A 13,016-nucleotide genomic window follows, 5' to 3' on the forward strand; every position below is an offset into this window, starting at 1 on the left:
TGAGAAATGAGCCTATTGTTTTGAAACATTTGCATTATAATGGGTTTGCTAAACAAATGATGTCTTATGCAGATGATTAAGGGTTATAAATTTTTATGCATTGGCCTTTGATATGCTTTTGAACAGCAATAGCCGGTGTTTTAATTGCCAGCACATATAAGCATAAAAAAGAGAGGACGGGAGGCAAGCAACTTTGGTTCTTTTCTTTCAAAGTTGAAGAAACTAGTTATTTTCTCATGTGTCTTATTTTTTAAATGTATTCCAAATTATTTTGGTAGAGCCAGCCTTTTCCCAATTTTGAAAAATATAAATCATGTAAGATTTACCATTTTAACCGCACAGTTCAGTGGCATTAAGTACATTTACATTGTTGTGCAATCATCACCACCGTCTCCAGAATTTTTTATTTTATTTTTTTAATATCATCCCATACTAAAACTCTGTAACCCATTAAACAATAACTCCTCATTTCTCCTTCCCCCAGCCCCTGGTAACCACTAATCTACTTTCTTTCTCTGTAAATTTGTCTATTCTGTGTACCTCATTTAAGTGGAATCATACAGTATTTGTTCTTTTGTAACCAGCTTTTCTTTTAAAACATTTTCACTGGTGTTAATTTGGATGATTTGTGTACTATATAGTAATGTATTAAATCCAATTCTGGCATTATCTACCAAGTACCTCTTCACCATGAGGTCAGTGGTCATGAGTATACTTTCCAGTTGTTATTTAGTCTTTGCTAGTTTTAAGTCTCAGTTTCATTAGTTTTGTTCTAGGGGAAACAGACTCTGAGATAAAGATTCTCATGCAGCCCCTGTGAGACAGTGATGGCAGTAGTATTGGGTAGAGGGAGGAAATGAGATACCATGGGGTCAGAGCAAAGGCAGCAAAAGCATTAGTATATGTGGTTAAAACATGGGCTCTGGAGCTAGACCACCTGAGTTTGTATGTTGACTCTCTACCACTTACCAGCAGGGTGGGGTAGGTATTTAACTCCTATGCCTCCTTTTGCCATTGGCAAAACAGGATGGGAACAGAATTTCCTTCATAGGGTTGTTGTGAGGAATGAACTAACATTGAACTAGTGCTTGGCCTACTGCTGGGTCAGCATATAGCAGTTGCTCAGCAACTCTTACCACCACCACCACTCTGTTACTATTACTGTTAATTAGATGGGAGACTAAGGGGATCAGGAATCTCAGCCAGCCAGTCAGAATCTGTGGAAACAAGGGTGCGCTCCAAGGCAGGGTCACACTGCAGTTTACTACCACAACTGTAGACATTAGCTTATCCTCTGCCCTGTACCTTTTAAACAAAATTCTGCATAAACCTGTCTCATCTTACTTTTTATTTTAATAGTTTTTTAAATTAGGGTTTTCACATGAAGACTTTATAACTGATATTTGTTAAATAGCAAGAATACAGGATAAAACTATTCTAACCATACTTTACATTATTTTAGATGTAATCATTTCTGTAACTGGGTTTTTTCAAAAAATTTGGACTAGTACCCTGTTAGTATTTGTGAAGGAGTCCTTGAGCTACAGAGTTCTAGAACCAGGCAGGGTAAATATTCTGTTGCACCCCAGAGGCTCCTTAAAGTTTCTCAGCTCTCAAATCAGATCACCTGCTCCCCCTGGCTTTCTCTTTCAATACTTTGCTAGAGTTGAAGTCTAGAAGGGGGTTGGCATTCTTGTTAGAGAGGTATTTTGGGGGCTTCCCTTGTGGCACAGTGGTTAAGAATCCTCCTGCCAATGCAGGGGACACAGGTTCAAGCCCTGGTCCAGGAAGATCCCACATGCCGCGTAGCAACTAAGCCCGTGCACCACAACTAGTGAGCCTGTGCTCTAGAACCCGCAAGCCACAACTACTGAGCCCGCGTGCTGCAACTACTGAAGCCCGCATGCCTAGAGCCCATGCTCTGCAACAAGAGAAGCCACCGTACCACCGTACCAATGAGAAGCCCATGTACCACAGCGAAGAGTAGCCCCAGCTCGCCGCAACTGGAGAAAGCCTGCGTGCAGCAACGAAGACCCAACACAGCCAAAACATAAAAATAAATAAAATAAATAATTTTTTTTAAAAAATAGGTATTTTGAGATTAATCATAGTAAGTGACATTATTAAGTGAACTTCATTTATGATGGCTTTCCCTAAGCACCTTTAATAATATATTCATTCAGCACCTATGAGGTGCTGAGGATTCTAGAAAGAAAAAAAAAGAAAGTTCCCTGTCTCATGAAAGAAACGTGTGAACACCAAGAATCAGAGCCCACTCAGCTACATGCTATTGGATATACCATACAAAGTGCTATGAGGAGAGCTTAAAAGGCTCACTATACCTGGGGAGTGGGAAGGAGGCATGAAGGTGAGTTTGGGGCAGTTTAATATAGTAACTGTGGAAAATGAGGACTCACGAGACAGGGTAAAAGCAAGGAGACATGAAAGAGCCAGTCATGTGTTTGAGGAGCTGTGCATGGTTGACGTGCATGAGGTGGGAAGTGGTCAGAGGTAGCCTCAGCAGCAGTGCATTGAGCTCAGGGTGTCTCCTGGTGATGTGAAGGAAGGAAGTGACATGGTCAGATTTTTGTTTTAGAAAGATAACTCCGGAGGCCCTAGGGAAGATGGATGGGCAATAGAAATTAAGGTTTCCAAATGGTAATTTGGCCCAAGACAACAGTGATTGGGTTCATCCCAGAGGTTTGGGCACTTGAGGCAACTTTTGATGACTTTTGCTGTTTTTAGAGCACTTAACAACCTATAAGAAGCACTTAAAACAACTTTGCCTTTGAGTGTTGATAAATATTTCTACCAAAAAGTGTGAAGACGACAAAAAATGGGCCTTAGGAAGTGAGGCTAGAGGAGCATGGCTTTTACTTCACTGATTTTTTTTTTTTTTTTTTTTTTTTGGCTGCTCTGGGTCTTCATTGCTGTGTGCAGGCTTTCTCTAGTTGCGACAAGCAGGGGCTGCTCTTCGTTGCGGTGCGCGGGCTTCTCATTGCGGTGACTTCTCTTGTTGCAGAGCATGGGCTCTAGGTGCATGGGCTTCAGTAGTTGCAGCACACGGGCTCAGTAGTTGCGGCACTCAGGCCCTAAAGCGTGCGGGCTTCAGTAGTTGCGGCGTGTGGGCTCAGTAGTTGCGGTGTGTGGGCTCTAGGGCACGTGAGCTTTAGTAGTTGTGGTGCATGGGCTTAGTTGCTCCGTGGCATGTGGGATCTTCCTGCACCAGGGATGGAACCCGTGTCCCCTGCATTGGCAGGCAGAATCTTAACCACTGCACCACCAGGGAGGTCCCTTCACTGATTATTTTTGCAGTTGACCAAGGTGTGTCTTAAGTCCTTGAGTGATTCACCTGTCTACATGTGAGCCCTTAAAATAACATGACCCTTTGTTTCCTTGGAAAGGGGACATAAACAAATAGACAACTGTTGTCCCAGAACACCATTTTAGTATTTTTTAAATGCTGTCCTCTGGTCTGAGTCTAGGGAGTGAACTTCTGCTAGAATGGGTGGTTGGGGAGTGGGGCATGGGGGTGGGAGTGGCAGGGAATGGACCACTGTTCCTGCCTTGCCTGCATCATGCAAGGCTACATCTCCAGAGGGCCCAGATCAGGAGAAGGCTAAGCACAATGATATGATGAGTCCATCCGGTTTGGGAGGAGCCCTAGGAGGGTGGCTGGATTCTGAGCCTGTCTCCAAGTCTGAGATTTGATACAGGGAGCTGTAAATTCTCTCCTACTTTATTAATAGATCTGAGTCTCCTTCCCTCACACAGGCCTGGGAACATCTTTACTATCTGTATTGTCTTTAGCTGTATTAAAAACATGGGTGTAATTCAGATGTCAAGAGGTAAAATCTGACTTTTATGATAGAGGACTCTTCTGGCCTGAAAGCTTGGGAGAGTTAAAATGTTTTTCCAACCAACCAACCAACAGACTCATAGAAAAAGAGATCAGATTTATGGTCACCAGAGGCAGGGGGTAGGGGTAGGGGCAATTGGATAAAGGCAGTCAGAAGATACAAACCTCCAGTTACAAGATAAATAAGTACTAGGGATGTAATGTACAACATGATAAACATAATTAACACTACTGTATGTTAAATACGAAAAGTTGTTAAGAGTAAATCCTAAGAGTTATCATCACAAGAGAAAAAATTTTTCTATTTAATTTTGTATCTGTATCAGATCACGGATGTTCACTAAACTTATTGTGATAATCATTTCATGATGTATGTAAGTCAGATCATCATACTATATACCTTAAACTTTCTGTTTCTGTGAATTTCACTGCTCTGGGTACCTCATATAAATGGAATCATACAATGTTTGTCTTTTTGTGACTGGCTTATTCACTTAGTATAATGCCTTCAAGGTTCATCCTTATATTGTAGCATATGTTTCCTTCCTTTTTAAGACAAAATATTTCATTGTATACGTATACCGCATTTTGCTTATCCATTCATCTGTCAAAGGACATTTGGTTGCTTCTACATTTTAGCTATTGTGACTAAACCCGTGTTTAGTTATGAACATGGGTATTCTTTTGGGCATATACCCAGAAGTGGAGTTGCTGGATCATATGATAATTCTATTTTTAATTTTTTGTGGAACCGCCATACTGTTTTCCACAGCAGCTACACCATTTTACATTTCCACCAACAGTACACAAGGGTTCCAATTTCTCCACATCCTGGCCAACACCTCTTATTTTCTGGGACTTTTTTTTTTCCTGATAGGTATGAGATTGCTCCTCATTTTATAGTGGCTTTTCTTTTTAATCGATGCAGGGTCCTCTTGCATAAATTGCAGTATATTTTTAAAGATTTATTCTATTTCTTATACTGCCTCTGCTGTTGTTGGTATTTGTGAAGGTCTCCTGTAGGGCAGTGGTTGAGCTTTGCTCTGGAGCACTGAGTTGATTGGAATGTGCTCACAGTAGGTGTCCCTTCAGGAGGACAAACAGGAACATATCCTAAACTAGAGGTTCAGTCATTGTTTAGGAAGTTGGACACAGTTATCCTCTAGGCGGCACTGCCTTTCTTTTCCCCTCCTTCATGTCTTGTGGCCTAGAATTACCTCAGGTACCACTCTTGTTCTTCCTCTGTCTTTAGGGCCCACCCAGGAAACCCTCTGTGGACCTAGTGTGTCTGGCAGTCATGTGCATCCTCTCTGGATGCCAATTTTAACCAAAGCAAAACAAGCATTTATGAGGCTATCAGGGATACTTAAACAGTAACTGAATATTAGATTATATCAAGGAATTAGTGTTGCTTTTTTTTTTTTTTGGCAGCGTTGGGTCTTTGTTGCTGCACATGGGCTTTCTCTAGTTGCGGGGAGCAGGGGCTACAGTGTTGCTTTTTAAATAGGTAAAGGTATTGTGATTATGTTAAGAATCCTTATCTCTTAGTGCCACATACTGAAGTAAATACAGTTGAAATGATATGTCTCAGATTTGCCTTAATATAATCCAGTGGTTCTCAGCTCAGGGTGATTTCCCCCCCAAGAAGACATTTGGCAACGTCTGAAGGTGATTTTGGTCATCACAATTAAGGGTTTGCTATTGGCATCTAGTAGCTAGAGACCAGAGATGATGTTAAACATCCTACAGTGCACACGAGAGCCCCCCACGGCAGAGAATTATCTATCCCAAAATGTTATTAGTGTGTGGCTGAGAAACCCAACCCTGGTAGAGATGAAAAAACTGACATCTGGTAATATTGTCAAAGTGAAATGGTCAGTGCATAGGGATTTACTGTAGTGTTCTTTTACTCCTGTGTAAGTTTGGAAGTTTTCCGTAATAACAAGTTATAAAATGTGTATGCAGCTTATAATTTTTTATATATATTTTTTTGTAAAGAAGCCATCAGTACATCCCCACTCTGTATAGAGCGCTGTTTTTCAAACTGAGCCCAGATGAGATACCACAGCTTGTTGCTCAGCCTGTGGGTGTACGGACTGCATTGGCAAGCCTTTGGTTAAATACCCTACTACCCCAAGACCTACTTTCATCCCCATTCCTGGTTTGACGCTGAACTTGAGGTGTTTCTAGGCTCAGACCGATGGAACTAGTACTTACCTTTTAACTGGAAGCTCTTCAGCTGTGATTGATCTCTTCAGCAGTCCAATCCCATCTGCTTTGTCGTCCACAAATCCCTCAAAGTTTCTGGTCTGCTGATGCCACTCTTTGCTGCCTTCCAGATGTGCTTTTTTTTTTTAAGTTTTTTTAATAAATTTATTTATTTTTGTCTGCATTGGGTCTTCATTGCTGCATGCGGGCTTTCTCTAGTTGCAGCGAGCAGGGGCTACTCTTCATTGTGGTGTGGTGGCTTCTCTTGTTGTAGAGCATGGGCTCTAGGTGCACGGGCTTCAGTAGCTGTGGCACATGGGCTCAGTAGTTGTGGCTCGTGGGCTCTAGAGCGCAGGCTCACTAGTTGTGGTGCACAGGCTTAGTTGCTCTGCGGCATGTGGGATCTTCCCAGACCAGGGCTCGAACCTGTGTCCCCTGCATTGGCAGGCGGATTCTTAACCACCGTGCCACCAGGGAAGCCCCAGATGCAATTTTTATTTCATTCGTATTTTTATGTTTCTTCTATCGTTTCAGTGTCCTTTTGGGAAGAGAAAGAAATAAAATTATGGATTCAGCCCACTGTCTTGAGCCACATGTCTCTAATTACCTTCTTTTAATACCTGGTATACAGCCCTCTGTGAGTGGCATTGAACAAAGACATATTTAGTGATAAATCATTAATTCTTTTATTCATTCACTCAGTGTAGTCCATCCAGTATTTGTTTAGTGCCCACTATGTGTGAAATTCTGTGCTAGGTGTTAGGTATATGGTGAAAAGCAAAGCAGGTATATAATCCTTGCCTTTGTGGAATTTATGGTGTAAAGGAAGGACACTCATAATCAGCTATACTCAAATAAATATATAATTACAAAGTGTGAGGGTATTATCAAGAGAAATAACAGAGTGCTCTGTGAGACTAATAAAAAACAATAATAGCTAACACCGACTAGACTGTGTACATAGTGTGTGCAAGTTACTGTGCCAAGAACTTTACATGGATGATCTCATTTAATCTTTAGAATAACTGATTTTACAGATAAGGAAACTAAGGCTTACCTAATTTAGTGTTAAGTCAGAAAAGACCTCTCTGGTAAAAGTAACACTTGAAATGAGAACTGGATGACTAGGAGTTAGCCAGGCAAAGAACAGAGGGAGGCTATATACAGCAGAAGGAATAACACGTTCAAAGGCCCAAGGAAAGAGTGAACCCAGCATGGAAGGATGCCAGTGGCTGAAGTTCAGTGAGCAAGGAAAGAGTGGGAGGAGATAGAGAAAGCAGGGGCTAAATGGGGGAGGTTGTTATTGGCCAGGGTAAGGATATTAGGTTTCATTCTAAAGGCTTGGGAAACCATTGAAAGGTTTTACCTAAGAGGGGAACATGATCTGATTTGCTTTCTTCGCGATCACTCTCCCTGCTTTCTGGAAAATGGACTGGCCGAGAATAGCAGCTTACCATGATTCAGTTGAGAGAGGACAGAGATTTAGACTAGAGTGATGGCAACAGAATGGAAAAAAGGCAGACAAATTTGAGGTGTTGGTTTTAGTGCTAAAACATTACTTGCAGCTGGGTTGGATATAGAAGCTAAGCATGGGGAAGAAACTAAGGGGATTTCCACATTTCTCACTTGAGCAACAGGGTGGATGGGTGGCAGTACTAGCTACTGAATCACCAGTAAGGGAAATTATTTTAGACCCAGGAAGTTTGCATTGCCTGTGAAATTTAAAGTAGAGGTGACATTATAGTTTCAGAAGAGTTTGAAGAGAGGTCTGACCAAGCAGTGCAGATGTGGGAATTGCTAGCATATCACTTGAGCTTCCAGCCTGATCTGATCAACTAGATAGCATATAGAGAAGAACGCCAAGAACAGAGCCCTGAGGAAATCAGACATTTAGAGATCTGTGTTAGAAGAGGAACAACTGACAAGGGAAAATAATTTGAAGCAGCCAAGAGATAGAATCAGAAGAGTGCTTTGTTGTAGAAACCAAGAGAGGAAAGTTCTTCAAAGAAGAGGGAGGGACTTCCCTGGTGGCGCAGTGGTTAAGAATCTGCCTGCCAATGCAGGGGACATGGGTTCGAGCCCTGGTCCAGGAAGATCCCACATGTCGCAGAGCAGCTAAGCCCATCTGCCACGACTAGTGAGCCTGCGCTCTAGAGCCCGCGAGCCACAACTACTGAGCCCGCCTGCCACAGCTACTGAAGCCCGTGCACCTAGAGCCCGTGCTTTACAACAAGAGAAGCCACTGCAATGAGAAGCCCATGCACCGCAGCAAAGAGTAGCCCCCGCTCGCCGCAGCTAGAGAAGGCCTGCGCACAGCAACGATGACCCAACGCAGCCAAAAATGAATGAATTAATTAATTAATTTTAAAAAAAGAGAGTTGGGCGTAGTCAGCCAGTTTGAATGCTCATTTCAGTATGAGATCCACATACTAGGGTATGATTGAAAATTGCCATCAACAAAGAAGCATGGTATAATATCTCCCATCTCTTTAAAAACAAACTTTCCACCCCGCTTCTCCCTCCAGCTGCTGCTTTTCTCTGTATCTCTTTATGATAAAAGTCCTTACCTCAAATAAGGAGTCGGTATCTCACTGTCTCTTCTTTCCATCTTTATTTCACTCCATTTGGGCTTTCTCAACAACTGCTTAACTGAAACCACTCTTGAAAAGGTCACCAATAACTGCCCTCTTGTCAAATCCAGTTTCACATCTCTGTTTTCATCCTACTGAATCTGTTGATTGAGTATTTGATTGAGTTGACTACTCCCTCCTTCTTGAAAACCTCTGTTCTTGGCTTGCATGATACCACGTTCTGCTGGATTACCTCCTACCTCATGACTGCTGCTTATGAGTCAGTTTAACTAGCTGATCTTTTAAAAGAATGTAAATCCATTTATATCTCTCCCCTGTTCAAACCCTTCCAATCACATAGTGTTTCTCATCACATTCAGAACTAAATCCACAGTCATTACCATGGCCTGCAAAGCCCTAAGTCTTCTGGCTTCTGCCCACATCTCCAGCCACATCTTGAATGAAATTGGTCTTTGTGCTATTTCTTGAACCCACCAAACTCCTGAGGGCTCTTATGCTTGCTGTTCCCCATGCCTAGAAAGCTCTTTGCACAGATCTTTTTGTGGTTCACTTATTCACATTATTTAGACCACTCTAAGTAATGGCTCAGTATAACCACTTCAGACCTTCCCAAACTACTCTAACATAGCCAACCACTTCCCCCTCCCCAAAACCCATCACTCTCTACCCCTTTACCCTTCTTTTCTTCATATATCTTGCCCCTGTCTGAAATTGTTTATGAACAGTTTTCTCCCACTTCCCCCAGAACGTCAGCTCTCTGTCGCTTGTCTGTTTAATCAATTCTCTATTCCCAGTGTCTGGAACAGTGCCTGGCATACAGTTGCTGGTCCATAAATATTTTTTGTAAATTTATTTATTTTATTTATTTTTGGCTCCATTGGGTCTCCATTGCTGCGTGTGGGCTTTCTCTAGTTGCGGGACTACTCTTGTTGCGGAGCACAGGCTCTAGGCACGCGGGCTTCAGTAGTTGTGGTGTGTGGGCTCAGTAGTTGTGGCTCGTGGGCTCTAGAGCACAGGCTCAGTAGTTGTGGCGCACGGGCCTAGTCACTCCGAGGCATGTGGGATCTTCCCAGACCAGAGATCAAACCCATGTCCCCTGCACCAGCAGGCGGATTCTCAACCTCTGTGCCACCAGGGAAGTCCCCATAAATATTTTTTGAATGAATGCTGCTAAGAGGTTGAATCAGATGAAGATGGGAATGTTTCCATGGAGTTTGGCAATATGCCATTTGTTGGTGTCCTTGATGAGCAATTTAAATGGCTCACTGAGGGTAGGAGTCAGAGCAAAATAGATTAAGGAGTACCCAGAGGTAAGGGGTTAGAGAAAACAACTGTTAAATAAGACAACCGTTGTGAGAAGTTAACTGTGAAGAGAGACATGGGGCTGGCTGTTTGTGGTTGGAGGAGGGTAAATGAGGTCAAGAAGACAGGTCTTTGAAGTGACGGTAATAGATGTAATACAGAGCATATGTGACAGGATTGCCCTTTACATAGGGGGATCTGCTAAAGAGGATGAAAAGTGGTGCTGCTAGGAAAGATGGAAAATGGTGAAGACAGTTACAAATTCAGACTGGTTGTATAGTTCGTGGTGGGGGCATGAGAGTGCAGGAAGAGGATGAGGCGGCACCTGGTCAGCTGCCATGAGGTTCAGTGTGGGGTGGTAAGGAAGCCAGGCCCTATGGAATGGAGGGCAGAGTTGCTGTATCTCCAAGCCAGATGTTGCTGTAGTTGGGGTCCTGGTAAAAGGTAGCTGTGGAAAGAGGTAGAAAAGAGTACCCAGCGTTTTTTGACACAGTGCTTAAGGATCTAATAATGTGTCCTTGCTTTAATCAGGAACAGTATTCTCTGTGCCAGGAAACCATTTGGATTTATGATAGGAAAATTGTCATTTTTCCTTTCTCTCCCATCTTCCTCTAGATGGAGCGCACTGAGCCTGGGAGAAAGTACATTGTTGGCCCTGCACACCCAGCTTACCGTCAGGATTGATGAATACTCTATGAAATATTTGAGTATTTCTTATGTGCTGAGCACTGTTTTTGTTTTAGGCTCTATAGCAATGAAAGAAAGTCTCTACCTTCAAAGAGCTTTCATTGTAATGCAGGGAGACACAAAATAAACATATGTATGATAAGTCAGAGATGGGGTGGACATGTCACCCTGGGCTCTTACCCTACTGTACCCCCCTCTTCACCCAGTAGCCCTGGGCTGGCAGTGAAAGGTGTTCTCTTTTCTCTCTCTCTCTCCGCGCCCCCCTTCTCTCCCTCTCTCCCTCCCGCCCCCCCTTCTCTCCCTCTCTCCCTCCCCATGCCCAGCCATCTACATAAGCATTTGGAGGAGCCCTTCTTCCTCATCTGGGTGTTTCCCTGAGCAGCCGACTTGAGCCCTCCATTACATACAATGATAATAACATGTTTCGTTCTCTTGATTTCAGATGAGACGCCAATTATTGCAGTGATGGTGGCCCTGTCCTCTCTGCTAGTGATCGTGTTTATTATCATAGTTTTGTACATGTTAAGGTGAGTGTGCTAATGCTTCTGCATTCTCTTGGACTCTGTTTCAATACCCCAGGGTCTCAATAAGCCCCCACAGTCCAGAAGACAGTAGGATAAAGACAGTGAATGGGATAGAGGGGAATGACTCATGGTAGCACTCCTAAGATTAAAATTCTGCTTAGAAATGTTTTAAAGTTTTACATAGTCTTCCTTAACACCTAGCCCCTCCCCTTTGCTTCCCTCTGTCCCAAGTCCAGTCCCTCAACTCCAGTTCAACCTAAAACCCAGGACAGTGGTTTAGAGGTTGAGGGAAGAAGCCACAGTCTGTTGTTACTGATAGGCGTTTTAAGATCTTCAGATCTAGCCCTATTGAAACAACCCCTGAAAGCACCCCAATGAAGATTATGTGCTCAGTAAAGGTCTACTTTATTTCTAGTTGGGGCTTTGTCCCCAAACCCCTCTAGGGCCCCTGACTCTGGCATGCTGAACTGAACCATGTGAGCTACAGAGTTTCTCTTTCTGACTTTCTTCGGGGGTCTTGTAGGTATTACTCCTCAAACAGGTACCAAAGCCAGGAAGGGAAACCCAAGGGAGGGAAGAAGGAGGTGCATTTGTTCTCTTCCTGCTGAAGTCACCGCCCTGACTAATTAGGTTTAACTGCCCTTATTTTTAGCTTAAGCTGCTCTGAGCTCCCTCTGTTCTTCTGCAGGGATAAAGAGAGGGAAACCTTGTACACCCCTACAGTTTGTCCTGTGTCTCCACCTTTCTGCAGGAGACTTGTGGCCAGACCTGTGCCAACCCAGTCTGAAGCTCTGGGCTTCTCCCTGGTTACACCAGGGAAGTACCAGGGTTTTTGTTTGATACTCTTATCTCCCCGCACTGTATTCTACCCACACATCCTACCTCCACCTGGTGTGGCTGTGATCTGCAGCAAATCCTGGAACTGGAGCTGCACAGAGGAGCCATTCAAGCCAGAACATACTGTGGGGTTCTCTGGGTTGGATTCTAGTGTGCTGAGGGTGAGCAAGAGCACACTGAGGTGCTCAGTCACCACTGGAGCTGCTTCAGTGTGTGCAGAACCTGTCTCTAAAAGAGCCTGTTTTTTGGTAAAGGATATTTTAAAAGGCTGAATCAGTAAGTGGAGCTACAAAGCCAATGATTGGTCTCTCCTGACTCTGTGCTTAGTGTTTCACTATGAACATTTTCTCATTAGGTTTAAGAAATACAAGCAAGCTGGGAGCCATTCCAATTCTTTCCGCTTATCCAATGGCCGCACTGAGGATGTGGGTAAGACACCCCTAAATGACATGGGGAACCTTCATGGAGAAGAAAAATCAAGAAAATAGGAGTTTCCCCATCCTAAAAGGAAAGAGAAAAAAAGACGTGAAAGCACCCCTAGTTTCTGGATGCCTGGTCCATGAGATAGAACCCCTAATTTAGTCTCCAGAGAAGGGCTGTGTCCCCAGAGCACCTGACCAACCTTCCCCCTTATGCACTGCAGAACCCCAGAGCGTACCACTTCTGGCCAGGTCCCCAAGCACCAACAGGAAGTATCCGCCCCTGCCTGTGGACAAGCTGGAAGAGGAGATTAACCGGAGAATGGCTGATGACAATAAGCTCTTCAGAGAAGAATTCAACGTGAGTTCTTTGCTGAGGCTGGTGTGTCAGCAGGGAGGAAGGCAGACCTAAGGTCAAACCTTTTGAATCATGGGGTAGAAAACAGGTTTCTAATGGGTTAAGAGGTGAGAAATTTTTTACCACGTTCATCTGACTCCTTTCCTATGTGACCATGGACAGGAAATGCAAAAAGATTTGCCATACCTCCCACTTCTACCCATCTATCCATTCATTCATCATTGCATCTGT

The 13,016-nt window shown here is 43.5% G+C and overlaps 1 protein-coding gene across 3 annotated transcripts in view; it reads left to right on the top strand.

Moving 5' to 3' along the window:
- Nucleotides 1-13,016, top strand: part of PTPRA (protein tyrosine phosphatase receptor type A) — a 184,988-nt gene that overhangs the window by 125,089 nt on the left and 46,883 nt on the right. For all 3 annotated transcript variants that reach the window (XM_068565366.1, XM_068565365.1, XM_068565367.1), the window contains 3 exons: nt 11,090-11,174; nt 12,364-12,437; nt 12,652-12,788. In XM_068565366.1, the coding sequence (XP_068421467.1) occupies nt 11,090-11,174; nt 12,364-12,437; nt 12,652-12,788 (296 nt within the window). The remainder of the gene's footprint in view (nt 1-11,089; nt 11,175-12,363; nt 12,438-12,651; nt 12,789-13,016) is intronic.

This window comes from Eschrichtius robustus, chromosome 16 (genome assembly GCF_028021215.1).
Source record: "Eschrichtius robustus isolate mEscRob2 chromosome 16, mEscRob2.pri, whole genome shotgun sequence".
NCBI classification, from domain to species: domain Eukaryota; kingdom Metazoa; phylum Chordata; class Mammalia; order Artiodactyla; family Eschrichtiidae; genus Eschrichtius; species Eschrichtius robustus.